Consider the following 16,968-nt stretch of genomic DNA (forward strand, 5'->3'; position numbering starts at 1 on the left):
AAAATGAGTTTGGCTTGTGGAAGTTCATGAAGATGATTTTGAAGAGGTTTTGACATCCCATAACCAAGAACTGATAGATGAAGAGCTGATGAATTGAAAGAGGAAAGGATAACAATCAAAACCGAACACAGTAGCAAACGGACCGAAAGTGACGTCGTCCAGGAACTGAGCGTGAAGCAACCGCGTAAAAGTTTCGCTGCAATTGACAAAAATGATTGCAGAAAAGTACGACTTTAATTTTGAAAGGGTACGTAGGTTTAGGGCATATTTTCAGGATGGTTTGAGTGCTTACAAAGAACTGTATGATAGAAAAATGCGCGAGGCTAAGCAGTCAAGCATACTGTCGTTTTTCAAGCCTTCCACATCAGCCACAGCAGATGACGAACCTCGACGTTGAAGCAAGTAGATATAGAAGAAGATGACCTGCCTGCCCTGATGGAAACAGATGACAATGAGATGACATCTCGGTGTCCCACCACCCCAACCTCTGATGACTCAGCCTAACACACCATCATCAGTGTGCTCGCCGTCTTCCCGATTCCAGTAAAGTGATACTACACTGTACATATGTCATTTTTACTTTATATAGGCTGTGTATTTTTACGTGTTATTTGGTATGATATGGCAGCTTCATAGATTAAAGGTTACTGGATAGAGGCTTCCTGCTGAGAGCACTTGCGCCGAGTGTTTCTGTCGAGAGCACTTCTGCTGAGAGCACTTGCATGAGATTTTTGCTGCACTAGACAGTGCTTCAATGATTGCAGAAAAGTATTTCTACTTTATATAGGCTGTGTATTTATCATATCATTCCTGCTTTTACTATATGTTACTGTTATTTTAGGTTTTATGTATTACTTGGCATGATTTTGTAGATTATTTTTTGTGTCTGGGAACGCTAAAAAATTTTTCCCATATTAATAAATGGCAATTGCTTATTCACTTTACGACATTCTGGCTTACGAACCATTTCATAGGAATGCTCTACCTTCGGATAGCGGGGGAAACCTATATACACCAAACTCAGTAAAAAGTACAAACCAAAAAAAATTGAGTTTCCATAACCTGTAGGGAAACAGATGAACAGCAGTTTGTTGACATGTACCTGTAGACCCAGCAGGGATAATGACAATGAATTACAATGTTAAAGAAATCAGGAAACAGCAGTGTTAAATGTAGACAGGGAGGAACAGATAGGAATGATAAAGGCCGGATACAATGGTTGATAATGGAGCTGAAGGGTGGGGGCCATCCAATCTAAAGCCAACATGGAGATATTAACAACCTTAAACTGTGCTGTACTGTTCTTTGTTCTATATATGAAATATGGTGTGTCAACTGTTGAGTTTCACCTCCCTTAGATACAAAAATTGTCTTTTAGTACTTGTTAATTTCAGAGACTTCAGTAATCTGGGAGCTCTCTCTTGCATATACTCAAACATTTCATTGCATGAACACAATGAACTTGTGAGTGGTCTCTATCTAACAAAACCTTAACTGTTAATTAACACAAAATCAATTTTGCTAATATGCAATGCATTATTTGCAAAGTCTCTTTTCTTCACAACAATCTTGTGATAATCTTATTCTGATTTTATTCAGAGAAAACCAGTCCTGTGGAGATTATGTGTAATGTTGCACATCATTAAATGTGCTTTTTTCTAATTACAGAGGTGCTTTTTCATTCCTGTAGTGATCCTGTTTACAGCTACCAGCTATCCCACAGTGCACTTAAACCCCAGCACATTCATCAATAGTTCATGCCCTGCTAATTGGAGATAACTGCACAATTAAATTCAATTCTTAACCTATGATAAATAAGACCTTAAGATATAGCAGCGGAATTAGGCCATTCAACCTATTGGGTCTGCTCCACCATTCAATCATGGCTAATTTATTTTTCTTCTCAACTCTATTTTCCTGTCTTCTCTCCATAGTCTTTGGTACCCTGTCAAGTTTAAATATATCCAATGACTTGGCCTCCACAGCCGTCTGCGGCCACCATCCTTTGGCTAAAGAAATTCTCATTTCTGTTCTAAAGGGATGTCCTTGTATTCTGACACTATGTCCTCTGGTCCTAGACTCTGCCACTACTGAAAACATCCTCACCATGGAAGGCCTTTAGCTCGGCCTTTCAATATTTTCCAGCTTTCAGTGAGACTCCCCTTCATTCTTCTTAATTCCATTGAGTACAAGCCTAAAGCCTTCAAATGTTACTCATATGTTAACTGTTTCAATTCTGGGTATAATTCTCGTGAACCTGCTCTGGACCCTCTCCAATGCCACACATCCTTTCTAAGATATGGGCCCAAAACTGTTTACAATACTACAAATGCAGTCTGGCCAATGCCTTATAAAGCCTCAGCATCACTTCCTTGCTTTCAGAATATCCAGCATTTGGAGATTTTCTTGGTGGTTAGAATTTTTAGCTATCCTTTCTTCAATCTATCGTAAAATATGAATACAGCAAAATATTATTCAAGCAAGTCATTTTAAAACACTAATCTTTGAAATATTAAATATAAAAATTTGACAGATCAGTTGAATGAATCGTGTCCCAATCAAGTTACAACATTAAAGATACAATATAACAGTTATGTTTAATGATTCCTCTACCCTACATTGTCAATAAGAGCAGATTATCATAGATTTATGAAATGTATATTCAGAAATTTCAAATTTATGATTTTTCCTATTGGTTCTGGAAAAAGGCATTTAAAAAATCAAATGAATATTTTAGCAGTGTATGATAATCTTCATATAATTTTTGTCTTGCCATTTCTCATGTCATTTATGAAGAAGCTCAATTCAAGACATTCTAAGCAAAAGAAAAATAATATGTCATATCAGATCCACACAAAATCTTAGCCAACCCAAACATAGCATAAACATATTAGTTATGACAACAGCACGCAAGACAGTAACTTGTGTCAAACTGATGTTATTTTAATGTACTGAGGAATCTCAACAATAAAACATACAATACATATTCCTTTAACAGATGGGGTAGCAGATGGGTTTACATGTTAAAATCCCTTTATCCTTCAAATGAAACTTCCCTGCTGTTTCATTAGTTGTCTGCAAACAAACATATAAATATTGAATGCACAGTTCAGTGTTTTGTGGAAAATTAATATTGTCTTATGCTGATAGATTTGCTAGGATACTGCTAATTAAATGTGGGTTATTTTAAACTCAATAATTGAACTATGTTTAATTTCACTATAATGAAGTTGGAATTAATCATTGGCAGACGGCTGAAGATAAAGATAATTCTCCCTATGCACACCATGTGTCCTTTACGGTTCCATATTTAGCAAAACAATAGCATAAAACTTTGTTACCTTCCTTCATTAATGAGTTCAATAAAGGCCAGTCCCGCATTCTTCTGAATGGAATTCTGCCATTCCTGGAAAAATAGCCAATAACATAGTATTATTTCATCATGAGTACTCAAATTGCAGATGTTATTTCACTGAAGGAGCCCATTGTACTTAGGCCACCCTAAAATGAACGTTAAATTAATTCCACTGCTCCAGCTCTTGGTTCAAAGGCTTGAAGTTTATTGTTCTTTCACTGTTGTTTATACAGCAAATTCCAAAATGCATTGTTTGATGTGTCCAAATATTGGTATCAATACACTGAAATTTATGTCAACACCCCTCGCACCCCCAAGCAGTTGTTGACTATTCTACAAAAATCATAATCATAACTCTCATAATTTTATACACCTTAGGAAACTTGGTGCTTGGTTTCTTTAACTCAAAGAAAACAAAATCTAAATATGGCCAGTCCCTTGCATACTCAAGTCATCCTAGCCATATCGATATCTTCATAAATCTCATCTATACCCTCTCTAAGGTTATCACATCCTTCCTACGGTACTGTGAACAGACTGTGCATAGTCTCTTATTGTGGCTTTCCTGTTTTATAAAATTCTGTAGTATGATTTCCCTGTTCTGGTATGGTATGCTACAACAAGGTAGGTAGGTTTTTTTTGCTGTTCTGACCTGTCCTCCAAACTGCAGGGATCTATGGATTTAGAATCCTTCTATTCCTCCACATTTCTTAGCCTATTGTTGAATATGTAATCCGCTATCTCATTTTCCTTTCCCAAATGAATTACCTTACACTTCTCCGGATTGAATTTCATTTCTCATTTTTGTGGTTATTGAACCATCTTCCCTTCATTTACTACTCTCTTTCCCATTGCTATATCAACAGTACTACCAGTGGTGACTTGGAAACTTTTAATTGTGGATCCTGCACTTAAGACCATATTGTTAATCAACACTTTTAAGACAATATTGTTAATACGTAAACATAATACAAAGGTGGAATATTAATGCATATATCTCCAGTCACTAAATCTCCTGCCCAACATTATTCTTTGCTTTTTACTACCGAGCAAATTTAAAATCCAACTTGATGTTTTTCTTGAATTTCAATAGTTTTTGCTTCCACAATTCATCCATCATTTGAGACTTTGTCAAACACCTTGTTAAAAGCCACATATACTACAATGCCTTGTAAAAGTGTTCAGCCCCAACCCTTTGTTCACATAAATAGGTAATACCACAAGGGATTTTGATCAATTTTACTGACAATCTTTACTTGTGAATCATATGCTCCTTATATACACAGTAGAACCCCAAAACAGGGAAAATTATAAACTATGAAAAACTGAACATTTAAAAACTGAAACACTGTCAGTTCAATAGTATTCATCCCCCTTTGCTCAGTACTTAGTTGATCTGTTACAGCCAGTATTCTTTTTGACTAAGTCTCTATTAGCTTTGCACAACGTGATGGAACAAGGTTTGACTATTCATCCTTGTAAAATTGATCTAGCTATGCTAGATTTTTTGGGAAATTGCAATGCATGAGGTTTTGCCCAAGATATTTGATTGGGTTAAGGTCTTTACTCTGACTGGGCCACTCAAGGACATCAATTTTTGTCATTTGAAGCCACTCTAAATATGCTCTGGGTCACTGTCCTGCTAAAAGATGGAACTTTCTCCCCAGTTTAAGCCTTCTGGCAGAGTCTAGCAGGTTTTTATCCAGGATCTTCTGTATCTAGCAGTATTCATCTTCTCATCAATCCTGACCAGATTTCCAGTCCCTGCTGCTGAAAAGCAACCTCAAAGCATAAATGCTACCTCCACCATACTTTACAGTAGGGATGGTGTTAACTGTGTATGCGTAGTATTATGCCACACGTACCACTGAGTATTGAGGTCAAAAAGTTCCACTTTAGTCAAATGCGACCATAAAACCTTTTTCTTCTAAGCGATACTTTGCAAAGTCTTTATGGGCAAAGATATGCTTGTAATTTTAGCTAGGGCTTCTTCCTTGCCATTCTTCCATAAATACTATTTTTGTACAAGGTCTTAAAAATTGTGGAGCCATGAACTTCATTTCTAGTTGCAGCCACTGACTTCTGCAGTCCATTCACAGTGACTGCTGACGTCACAGTAGTCTCTCTTACAAGTGCCATCCGACGACTAAGTTTAGAGGGGCGGGCTGACCTAGACAGTGCGGCAGTGGTTTCATATTTTTTCCACTTTCTCAAGGCGAACTGCACTAAGCTCCGAGGTATGTTCAGTGCCTTTGAGATAGTCTTGTACTGTTTCCCAGATTTGGGCTTCTCTTATTATCATTTCCTTGCATGCTCTTTTGTCTTCATTTTAGTTTGATCTATAGAAAATCTACCATACTGTTGGACCTTAAAAGAGTGGAGGTATTTATTCAGGTGATCTCCAATTTTCTTCATCAACATATTGGTTGAATTGTTAAGGTATTACAGAGTATTGCACCTGAGGAAAGTTAGTGTGGTAATTACAAAGGGGATGAATACTTTCTCAGCTTCACAATTTTCGTTTTTAATTTTTAATGAATTGTTGACAGGTTTTGGTATTTTTCTTTTGATTTGACATGATGCACAACATTTTGTAGATTAGCTCAAAAATCCTACTTCAATATATTTTACATTTACAAAATGAGACAGTAAAATGTGAAAATAGTTGCGGGGACTGAATACTTTTTTAAGGCACTGTAAGTCAAATGTGCTGTTCTTACTGACACCTTAATGAATCCATGTTGAAAATGACCCATGTTTATTCACATTCTCTTCCATAAATTCTTCCAAAAGTCCTTGCAACATTAACGTTAAACTAACCAGAGTTCGATTACACAGTTTGTGCTCTTCTCTTTTTAAGAAAAACTGGTGCAAAGCTTCACAGTCTTTCAAATGTTTCGAAATTAAATTGGTACCAGTTCCAATTGCATTTAACAGAGGCAAGTAACACTTAGTTCATAAAATTAACAGCTTTATTATATAATTGTCAATGTAATGTAGAAATAAAAAAACTAGAAAAAATGGTATTTTATTACAGCTAATTCTATCCCATGATTGTTCATTAAAGACAATTGCACAAAGCAAAAAAGAAAATAGTATTTTGATCTAGGTAAATACCAGCTATTTTGATCTAGTAAAATAGTTATTAAAATAGTTATTTACATATATGTATACTGACCTTAGCCCACTTAGGGAAAGTGAGCATGGCTTTGTGAGTGGCAGGTCATGTCTCACGAGCCTGATTGAATTTGCTGAGTGGATGTCAAAGAGAGAGCAGTGGATGTGGTGTATAAGGATTTCAGTAAAGTGCTTCATAAGGTTCCCCATGGTAGGCTCATTCTGGAGGTAGGAGCCAAGGGATCCCGGGAAACTTGGCTGTATGGATTCTGAATCAGCTTGTGCATAGTAGGCAGGAAGTGGTTACAGATGGAGCATATATTGCCTGGATGTCAGTGAGTGACCAGTGGTGTTCCGCATCAAACAATTCTGGGACACCTGCTTTCTGTGATTTTTATAAATGACTTGGATAAGGAAATGGAAAGATGGGTTAAGTTAGTTTACAGATGACAAGAAAGTTGATGGTGCTGTGGATAGTGTAGGTTGTTAAGGACTATAACAGGATGTTGATAGCTGGGCTAAGTGAATCAGAATCAGATTTATTATCATCAGTACGTTACCTTAGCAACAGAAGTTCAATGCAATACATAATATAGAAGAAAAAAATAATATGATAATAAATAATAAGTAAATCAATTACAGTATATGTATACTGAATAGATTGAAAATCACGCAAAAACAGAAATATATACTAAAAAAGTGAGGTAGTGTTCACAGGTTCAATATCCATTTAGGAATTGGATGGCAGAGGGGAAGAAGCTGTTCCTGAATTGCTGAGTGTGTGCGTTCAGGCTTCTGTACCTCCTACCTGATGATAACAGTGAGAAAAGGGCATGCCCTGGGTGCTGGAGGTCCTTAATAATGGATGCTGCCTTTCTGAGGCGCCGCTCCTTGAAGATGTGCTGGGTACTTCGTAGGGTAGTACCCAAGATGGAGCTGACTAAATTTACAACCCTCTGCAGCTTCTTTCGGTCCTATGCAGTAGTCCACCATCCCCACACCCATACCAGACAGTGATGCAGCCTGTTAGAATGCTCTCCACAGTACTGCTATAGAAATTTTTGAGTGTATTTGTTGACATCCAAATCTCTTCAAACTCCCATTGAAGTATAATCGCTGTCTTGCCTTCTTTATAACTGCATCGATACATTGGGAACTCATTAGGTCTTCAGAGCGCTTGACACCCAGGAGCTTGAAACTGCTCGCTCTTTCCACTTCTGATCCCTCTATGAGGATTGGTAGGTGTTCTTTCGTCTTACGCTTCCTGAAGTCCACAATCAGCTCTTTCACCTTACTGACATTGAGTGCAAGTTTGTTGCTGGACACCAATCCATTAGTTGGCTCCCTCCTGTACGCCCTCTCGTCTCCATCTGAGATTCTACCAACAATAGTTGTATCATCAGCAAATTTATAGGTGGTACTTGAGCTATGCTTAGCCACACAGTCACAGGTATAGAGAGAGTAGAGTGATGCACACACCCTTGAGGTGCACCAGTGTTGATCGTCAGCGAAAAAGAGATGTTATTACCAATCTGCACAGATTGTGGTCTTTCGGTTAGGAAGTCAAGGATCCAATTTCAGAGGGAGGTACAGAGGCCCAGGTTCTGTAACTTCTCAATCAGGATCGTGGGAATGATGGTAATTAATGTTGAGCTATAGTCGACAGGTGTGTTGGGCACGTGGCCAAGTGGTTAAGGCATTCGTCTAGTGATCTGAAGGTCGCTAGTTCGAGCCTCAGCTGTGGCAGCGTGTTTGTGTCCTTGAGCAAGGCACTTAACCACACATTGCTCTAGTGTCTGCGCGAGGAGTGGCGCCCCACACAGACTTCCAATCTGCGCCTTGTAAGGCATGAAAATGCCCGACGCAGGCCTCTTATGGTCTGAGTCGACGTTCCCCTCCCACTGTAGTTGATGAACAGGATCCTGACATAGGTGTTTTTGTTGTCCGGGTGGTCTAAGGCCATGTGATGAGCCACTGAGATTGCATCTGCTGTTGACCTATTCTAGCGATAGGCAAATTTCAATGGGTCCAGGTCCTTGCTGAGGCAGGAGTTCAGTCTAGTCATGACCATTCAAAGCATTTCATAACTGCAGGTGTGCGTACTACCAGGCAATAGTCATTAAGGCAGCTCATATTATTCTTCTTAGGCACTGGTATAATTGTTGACTTTTTGAAGCAAGTGGGAACTTCCACCCGTAGCAGTGAGAGGTTGAAAATGTCCTTGAATACGCCCAACAGTTGGTTGGCACAGGTATTCAGAGCCTTACTGGGTACTCATCGGGTCTTTCTGCTTTATGAGGGTTCACCTTCTTTAAAGACAGTCTAACATTGGCCTCTGAGACAGAGATCACAAGGTCATCAGGTGCAGCAGGGTTCGTCGCAGCTGTAGTTATATTCTCCCTTTCAAAGTGGGCATAAAAGGTGATGAGCTCATCTGGGAGTGAAGCATCGCTACCATTCATACTATTGGGTTTCGCTTTGTTGGAAGTAATGTCTTGCATACTCTGCCAGAGTTGTCGTACATCCAATGTTGCCTCCAACCTCAATGGAAATTTGTCTCTTTGCCCTTGAAATGGCCCTTTGCAAATCATACCTGGTTTTCTGGTACAGACCTGGGTCACCAGACCTGAAAGCCACAGATCTAGCCTTCAGCAGATGACGTAAATCCTGGTTCATCCACAGCTTTTAGTTTGGGAATGTACAGTAAGTCTTTGTAGGCACACACTCATTCACACAGGTTTTAATGAAGTCGGTAACAACTGCAGCATACTCATCCAGATTCGAAGATGAATCCCTGAATACAGCCTAGTCCACTGTTTCAGAGTTCAACCCGGAAAAGTGTGAAGTGATTCACTTTAGAAGGTCAAATTTGAAGGCAGAATACAGGGTTAATGGCAGGATTCTTGCAGCACAGAGGAATAAAGGGATCTTGGGGTCCACATACATAGATTCCTTGGAGTGCCCACGATTGTTAAGAAGGCGCATTGTGTATTAGTTGGTAGATTGAGTTCAAGAGCCACAATGTAATGTTGCAACTCTATAAAACCATGGTTATACCACATTTGGAATGTTCTGTTAGTTATGATTGCCTCATTATAGGAAGGATAGAAACCATAGAAACATTACAGCACAGAAACAGGCCTTTTGGCCCTTCTTAGCTGGGCCAAACCATTTTTCTGCCTAGTCCCACTGACCTGCACACGGACCATATCCCTCCATACACCTCACATCCATATACCTGTCCAAGTTTTTCTTAAATGTTAAAAGTGAGCCTGCATTTACCACTTTATTTGGCAGATCATTCCACACTCCCACCACTCTCTGTGTGAAGAAGCCCCCCCATGTTCCCTTAAAATTTTTCCCCCTTCACCCTTAACCCATATCGTCTGTTTTTTTTCTCCCCTTGCCTCAGTGGAAATAGCCTGCTTGCATTCACTCTATCTATACCCATCATAATTTTATATACCTCTATCAAATCTCCCCTCATTCTTCTACGCTCCGGGGAATAAAGTCCTAACCTATTCAACCTTTCTCTGTAAATCAGTTTCTCAAGTCCCGGCAACATTCTTGTAAACCTTGATGTGGAAGCTTTAGCAAGGGTGCAGAAAAGATTTACCAGAAGGCTGCCTGGATTGGAGAGCATGTCATATCAGGATGAGCGAGCCAGGGCTTTTCTCCTTGAAACTAAGGAGGATGAGAGGTTATTTGATAAAGGTGTATAAGATGATAAGAGGTATAAATCAAGTGGATAGCCAGAAGATTTTTTCCTTGAACTTTAATAGCTAATATGAGGTTTTTATTTAATGGTGACTGGAGGAAAGTACAGAGGGGATGTCAGAGTTAAGTGGAACACGCTGCCAGGCGTGGTGGTAGAGGCAGATACATAAGGGACATTCAAGAAACTTGTAGCTATCTAAGAACTCATGGGTAACAGAAAAATAGAGGGCTCTTTCTGGAGGGAAGGGTCAGACTGATCTTAGTATAGGTTAAAGGGTCAGCACAACATCATGGTCTGAAGGGCCTATTTGTGCTGTAATGTTCTATGTCCGATTATGATGGAGGGGGAGCTGAATTTGAAGAAAAAGTACAGAATTGTGGTGGAACACAGAACAATCATATGATTCTTTTGACAGTTATCTTGAAGAAATTGCAGATTTCCCAAGACAAAATCACCTGACAATACTGAAGAAATGAAGAGATCTGGTAGGTAAGTTTTAAACCACTCCTCCAGATATTGCGGAAGTGGTATTATGCTTGACCTTTAAAAATAAGGAGAGAAACTGTGATAACGGACCTCAGTTACATTCAAGGGAGATGCAATTTGGTTAGAAATAAGGATGTTCCATGCTGGGAATTCCCGAAAAGATGGATAGACTTGATAGGCAATTTCAAATTTACAATCTTTGTGGTGGTGAGTTTAAGGGAACTCGTGTGGGAATGGCAATTTTTATATATTTTTTAATTTATTTAGAGATACAACATGGACAGGCCCTTCCAGCCCAATGAGCTGCACCACCCAGCAATCCACCCATTTAACACTAGCCTAATTACAGGACACCGACGTAGTCATGGGGAGAACTCCGAACTCTGGAACGCTTTATAGTCATAGTCATAGACATACTTTATTGATCCCGAGGGAAACTGGTTTTCGTTACAGTCGCACCAACCAAGAATAGAGTATAAATATAGCAATATAAAACCTTAAATAATTAAATAGTGTAAATTATGCCAGGAAAGAAGTCCAGGACCAGCCTATTGGCTCAGGGTGTCTGACCCTCCAAGGGAGGAGTTGTAAAGTTTGATGGCCACAGGCAGGAATGACTTCCTATGATGCTCAGTGTTGCACCTCAGTGGAATGAGTCTCTGGCTGAATATACTCCTGTGCCCAACCAGTCCATTATGTAGTGGATGGGAGACATTGTCCAAGATGGCATGCAACTTGGACAGCATCCTCTTTTCAGACACCACTGTCACCGAGAGTCCAGTTCCATCCTCACAACATCACTGGCCTTACGAATGAGTTCGTTGATTCTGTTGGTGTCTGCTACCGTCAGCCTGCTGCCCCAACACACAATAGCAAACATTTGCTGTACTAGCATCGCACTAACCACTACATTAATATGGCACCCAAAAATGCAGAAAATTTCTGGTGGATTAATTTGAGATGACTAGTATGTGTCTTTTTATTTCAGATTTTAAAAAAAAGTTGCTTATGCATGAAAAGAGCAAACCAAATTTTCAATTAAACGTAACAGTTTTCCAAGTCTTAATGACAGTCTGCTATGCATAGTTGACATATCAAATTTAGCAGCAAACAATCTTTATGCTGATGTTTTAGTGCATCTATAGAGTTCAGTTCTGCATTAATCTTTAGTGTTAATAGCTCTGGTCACTGTCATCACTTCATTAATCATGAAAATAATAAACAAGTTATCTTAATGTACAAAGCGTCTTCATATCATTATGATAGATTCAATTTAATACTTTTTAAAATGAATTATACAATTTGTAGTATCCAGATTATAGCTTACAAAATGAAGCTGCCATAAACAATACTTAAGTTGAATAGTGTAAAGTGTATAGTTAACATATGATCTGTCAAGGTTCAAGAACAATAAAGAATGTCAGAATTTCTCAAAATTAGATCTGACACTTTCCTTTTTTTGTCATTTTTTTTCATTGACAGATGTGGGCCATACAACCCCAACTGACAGATCACAAGACTTTTTAAATTTAAAATGAAATACTCCAAACAGATAAATTTATGTTCTTTCATAATGTGTTGAAAAGAACAAGTAAAGTTCATTCATAAGGGATTTTATACTGGCTCTGAAAGTACAGAATGTAATCAGTAACTATGTTCAGATCCCTGCAAGAAAATGTCAATTTATCGCTGATCTGAACAGATTTAAATTTAAGCTGACAGAATATGGGATCATTGACTTCCACTTGTTTTTAGATTTTAAGGGTCTTGCAATCTTCAAAATTCACTTGTGTCATGAATCTGTCCGAAATGTGAAATCATAGCGCCAAATCATTTTTTTCTTACTTAACACCAGCAATGCTATCTTTCAGCTTAGTGCTTCTGCCAATACACCCTTTAACCCCAGAAAGATAAATGCTCATTCAGCAGCATAAATGATATTTGATTTATCCAGTACTTAGATTACCATGGTCTCTTACTCAACAGATATTGCTCAAGCCTTTTTAACATTTTTTGTCGTTTATTAGATTTCCAGAGTCCATTGTATTTCACCTCCACATTACTTTTAGGTTGATTTCTATTGGGCATTGCTCTAATTGTTCTGGAAGAAAATGGCACCAAAGAATAATGCTACCAAGGGGAACATCCTCCAGACAGTTCACTAAACTACTTCCTTCACATCTTCTTTTCTTTCAAATTTGGTTTGGCTATAGTTGGAGCCTGTGATCTACCTTTCAGCGCCTGTGATCTACATTGTGGTGGTGTGTTTTCAGGCCGATTGAGCGATCTACCACTGTGCTGTCTCCAAGGGTGTTCATGAGGCTTCGGGCAAAGCATGTGGCCAGGAGGCCAAAAAGCCTGGTGATGGTGTGCAAGCTTATGATCAACTCCATTTCTCATCGATCTCACCGTTTAAAGCATTGAGGAAGATTGAAATCATCAAGGAGAGTGAGGGGTGTGAGCAAGTGTTCAGCGCCATCTACCGCCATTTGCTTGCTGCTGCTGGAGGAAGGTATCTGCATGTGATGGTCTTTCTCTCCCTCTCGCTCACTGCTCCCAAAGGAAGGTCCCTGTGTTCAGATGGTTTCTCTCTCCTTTGATGCTGTTAGAGGATGGTGCCAGAGTTCTGGGTCTGCAGTTTGTGGATTGGACTCTGTAGTTCACATTATGATGTGATTCTGATTTCTGGTCACTCCTCTTTTTATTGCTACTTTGGGCGATTCTGAATCAGAGCGGCCTGCAGATAATGAACACTGAGCTGAACTAAAATATGCCTGGACTTTTTCAATTTTGTGTTTTATATCCTGTGTGCTTAGCTCAATTTTTTTGTTGCTTGCGCAATTTGTTTTTTTTGTACATGGAGGGGAGGGGTTTGATGTTTTTCTTTGAACAGGGCTCATGGTTTTTCTTTGTTTCATGGCTGTCTGTGGGGAAGACAAATCTCAGGGTTGTATACTGCGCACATACTTCAATAATAAATGTAGTTTGAATCTTTGAAGTGATCAGGCATTTGGTTCTTTTAAAAAATTGTTTCACAACAATGTGAAGACAGTAGTGTGACCCATGCTGATGGAGCTTTAGACTGACTTCAGCACTTGGAAGCAAGCTGTTTCCTCTCAGATATGGATGCATTAGTAAGCATTCCCCTTGGAATACAGATGAGAGAATAAAAAAAAGTAAGACATGCTGCTAAAACAAGAGAGTGGATTTCAATTTCATTGTGAACCTTTACATGAAAGTCAAAATAAAAACCGCAGATACTGCAAATCTAAAATAGAAAAAAAAGCATTGGAAATACTCAGCAAGTTAGGTAATATCTGTATGAACAGAGACGTTTTTATCTAGGAAGAGCCTCCAACAGAACTGGAAAAGAGACAAAAGAAGCTTATTAAGCTTCAGAGAGGGTAAGCAGTGAGATATCTCTGATAGGTGAAAAATGAGGTGGATCAATGTGAAACTGTAAATAAGGTTTTCTAGTCAGTGTGCAAACGGAAGAAATATGAAAGTGGAAACATAGACATAATAATGTAAGAATTATAGAAAAAAAAAGAGCAAGAAGACATTCCAAACAAGTGAGGCTGGCCATATCTTCCACTCTGAAAGTAAAGGAAGGATGGTGAAAGACAAAGAAGGCACTGATACAGACAGAAATGAATTAACCTTACATTATTGAACTGCACTGTACTGGGCCTCATGGTAACAGTGCAGAAGGCCACAAGTCCGAGTGGGGATGGTAAGGAGAATTAAAGTTGCTTTTTGGACTGAGCACAGGTACCCTGCAAAGCTATCGCCCAATTTGCGAGTGGAAGGTTTACTCAGCCTGACCTCTGAGCATTTGTTCCTTTTCTGCAGTTTTCAATTTTTACATTTTTTTGTCCATATTCCTACTCTTCAGCTCTCATTCCCTCATTTACAGCTTAACCCTATGGTGCAACCCACTTTTCCCTGATCAGGGACCTTTCCACCATCTTCCCTGCAATGTAACAACCCTCATCATCTCCTTCCCAGTCCTAATTGAAGGATCTTCAACTTGAAATGTTTACTCTGTTGCTCTTCCCACAAATGTGGTCTCATCTCGAGTATTTTCAGCATTTTCTATTTTTATTGTTAACCATTACATATCTGATTATTTAAATCATCTCACAGTTCACTGCTCTATAAAGTATATCACTGATATCTACCTTTCATTTCCTCTTAACAATGGCAACTAGGCTGAAGGCATGATGGATATTCTAGAAGCAACCTACAATGTCAGCAGTATTGAACAAAACAAAGGTTGGCCACAGTGTAATAAGAATCCTGCTGGTGGGGGTGGTGGAGTTGTTGCCTTGCTGCTGCTTGTGTGTGGGAGGGGGAGTTGGGGGGGGGCTATGGGGTTCTAACATTTTAACTGTCATTCATTTCTTGGGGCACTCCTCTGTTTTTTGTGGATGTCTGTGAAGAAAAAGAATTTCAGGATGTATATTATATACATTTCTCTAACATTAAATGCACCTATTGAAACAACATGGTTGATGATTTAGTTGCACAACCTTCCATGCCTATTCAGCATGCATATAAAGTAATGCCACATGAAATATGACAGAACAGGCCATTGGCAAGCTGAAAGATCCTTTGCTATCTGAACTGTTCTGCTAGAGCAATTTTCTGCTCAGCTTAGTTCTAAATGATCTATTGTTTACTTTGAGATTGTGATTCCTGGTTCCAGATAAGTCAGCCAGGGAAAACTTCAAATACGCTTCAGCCATATCAAGCTTCATAGGAATATCGGGTGTTTTTATAAGATCACCTGTCATTTTTCTAAGTTCTAGAGATCAAATTATGTCTTACTTTTCTGAATTTTAGAGTGTAGGTCTGATTTAATCCCTCCTCACTGGTTAACTCCCTCAGTCCAGGAATCAATTTGGTTAACTTTTGTTGCACTCTAATTTGCAAGCATTTCCTTCATTAGGTACAGAGACCAGAACTATACACAATATTTCAGATATATAATTGCAGTAAGCTGGCTGTATTCTTGTACAATCTCCTTACAATAAATGCTTGCTGTACCTGCATGTTAACTTTCACTGATTCATGTACAAGACAACTTAAGTGACTTTGAACACTGATAGCTTTTAATTTTTAACTATTTAAAAAAAAACTTTACTTTTCAATTCATTCCACTTACATTTATGTCCTTTACCATACAACAAAGTTATCCTCATCTTACTGAAATTTCTGATTCTTCCTCATAACCCGCACTGTAATCAACTTTGCAGTGTTGGTGAACTTTGAGATACACCTGGTCCTTTCATCCAAAGTATCGTGAAGATCTGTGGTACCCACTAATCACAACCTTTCAATCAGATCCATTTCCTTTTATGGAATGCTTTACAGCTAGTAATCAATCTTGAAACTGCATCAGTACATGCCTCCAATGCACGTGGTCTAATTTTGTTCAATAACCTACAGGACAGTCTGAATGAATGTCTTCAGAAGACACAAAAAATACTATATCCATTAGTTCACCCTATCCTGCTTGCTATAACCTAAAAAACCTCAACAGATTCATCCTTTTCATAAATCCTCACTCTTCTATATTGAATCATATTATTATTTCCTACAAGCAATGCAACAACTTCTTTACTTAAGATGACAGTACTTTCCTCAATACTGCTGTCAAGCTACAAGTCAGGTTCAAGGTCCTAGGAGTGAATGTCATCAACAGCCTGTCCTCATCCAACCACACAGAAGCAACGACCAAGAAAGCTTACAAGAGCCTCTACTTACTCACAAATTTGGCATGATGCTTTGATTTTTATCAATTTTTATAGATGCACTACAGAAAATATCATATCTGGAAGCATCATGGATTGGTATGGTAAATGCTTTGCCCATGACCGCAAGAAACTTCAGTCAATGGCACGGCTCACCAACGTCCACTCCATGTTAATGCTTCAGTAAAGCAGCCAGCATAATGAAAGACTCCAACTAACCTAAATATACTATCTCTTCCCCCTCCCACTGGGCAGGAGATAAAAAGGTTTGAAAACATGTACCACCAGACTCTAGAACAGTTTCTATATTGCTCCCTATTACTATTGATGGTGAGGACATGGATGTGGTGAGGTCCTACAGTGGCATGCAAAAGTTTGGGCACCCCGGTCAAAATTTCTGTTACTGTGAATAGTAAGTGAGTAGAAGATGAACTGATCTCCAAAAGTCACAAAGTTAAAGATGAAACATTCTTTTCAACATTTTAAGCAAGATTAGTGCACTACTTTTGTTTTGCACAATTTTAGAGTGGAAAAAA

General features: G+C 38.8%; 1 protein-coding gene across 9 annotated transcripts in view; it reads right to left on the minus strand.

Annotated features, from left to right (window-relative positions):
* The window catches only part of nbeaa (neurobeachin a), a 908,137-nt gene that overhangs the window by 386,946 nt on the left and 504,223 nt on the right, over window positions 1-16,968 (minus strand). For all 9 annotated transcript variants that reach the window (XM_072262897.1, XM_072262901.1, XM_072262905.1 and 6 more), the window contains one exon: window positions 3,342-3,406. In XM_072262897.1, the coding sequence (XP_072118998.1) occupies window positions 3,342-3,406 (65 nt within the window). The remainder of the gene's footprint in view (window positions 1-3,341; window positions 3,407-16,968) is intronic.

The sequence above is a fragment of the Mobula birostris genome, chromosome 7 (assembly GCF_030028105.1).
Source record: "Mobula birostris isolate sMobBir1 chromosome 7, sMobBir1.hap1, whole genome shotgun sequence".
Taxonomy (NCBI): domain Eukaryota; kingdom Metazoa; phylum Chordata; class Chondrichthyes; order Myliobatiformes; family Myliobatidae; genus Mobula; species Mobula birostris.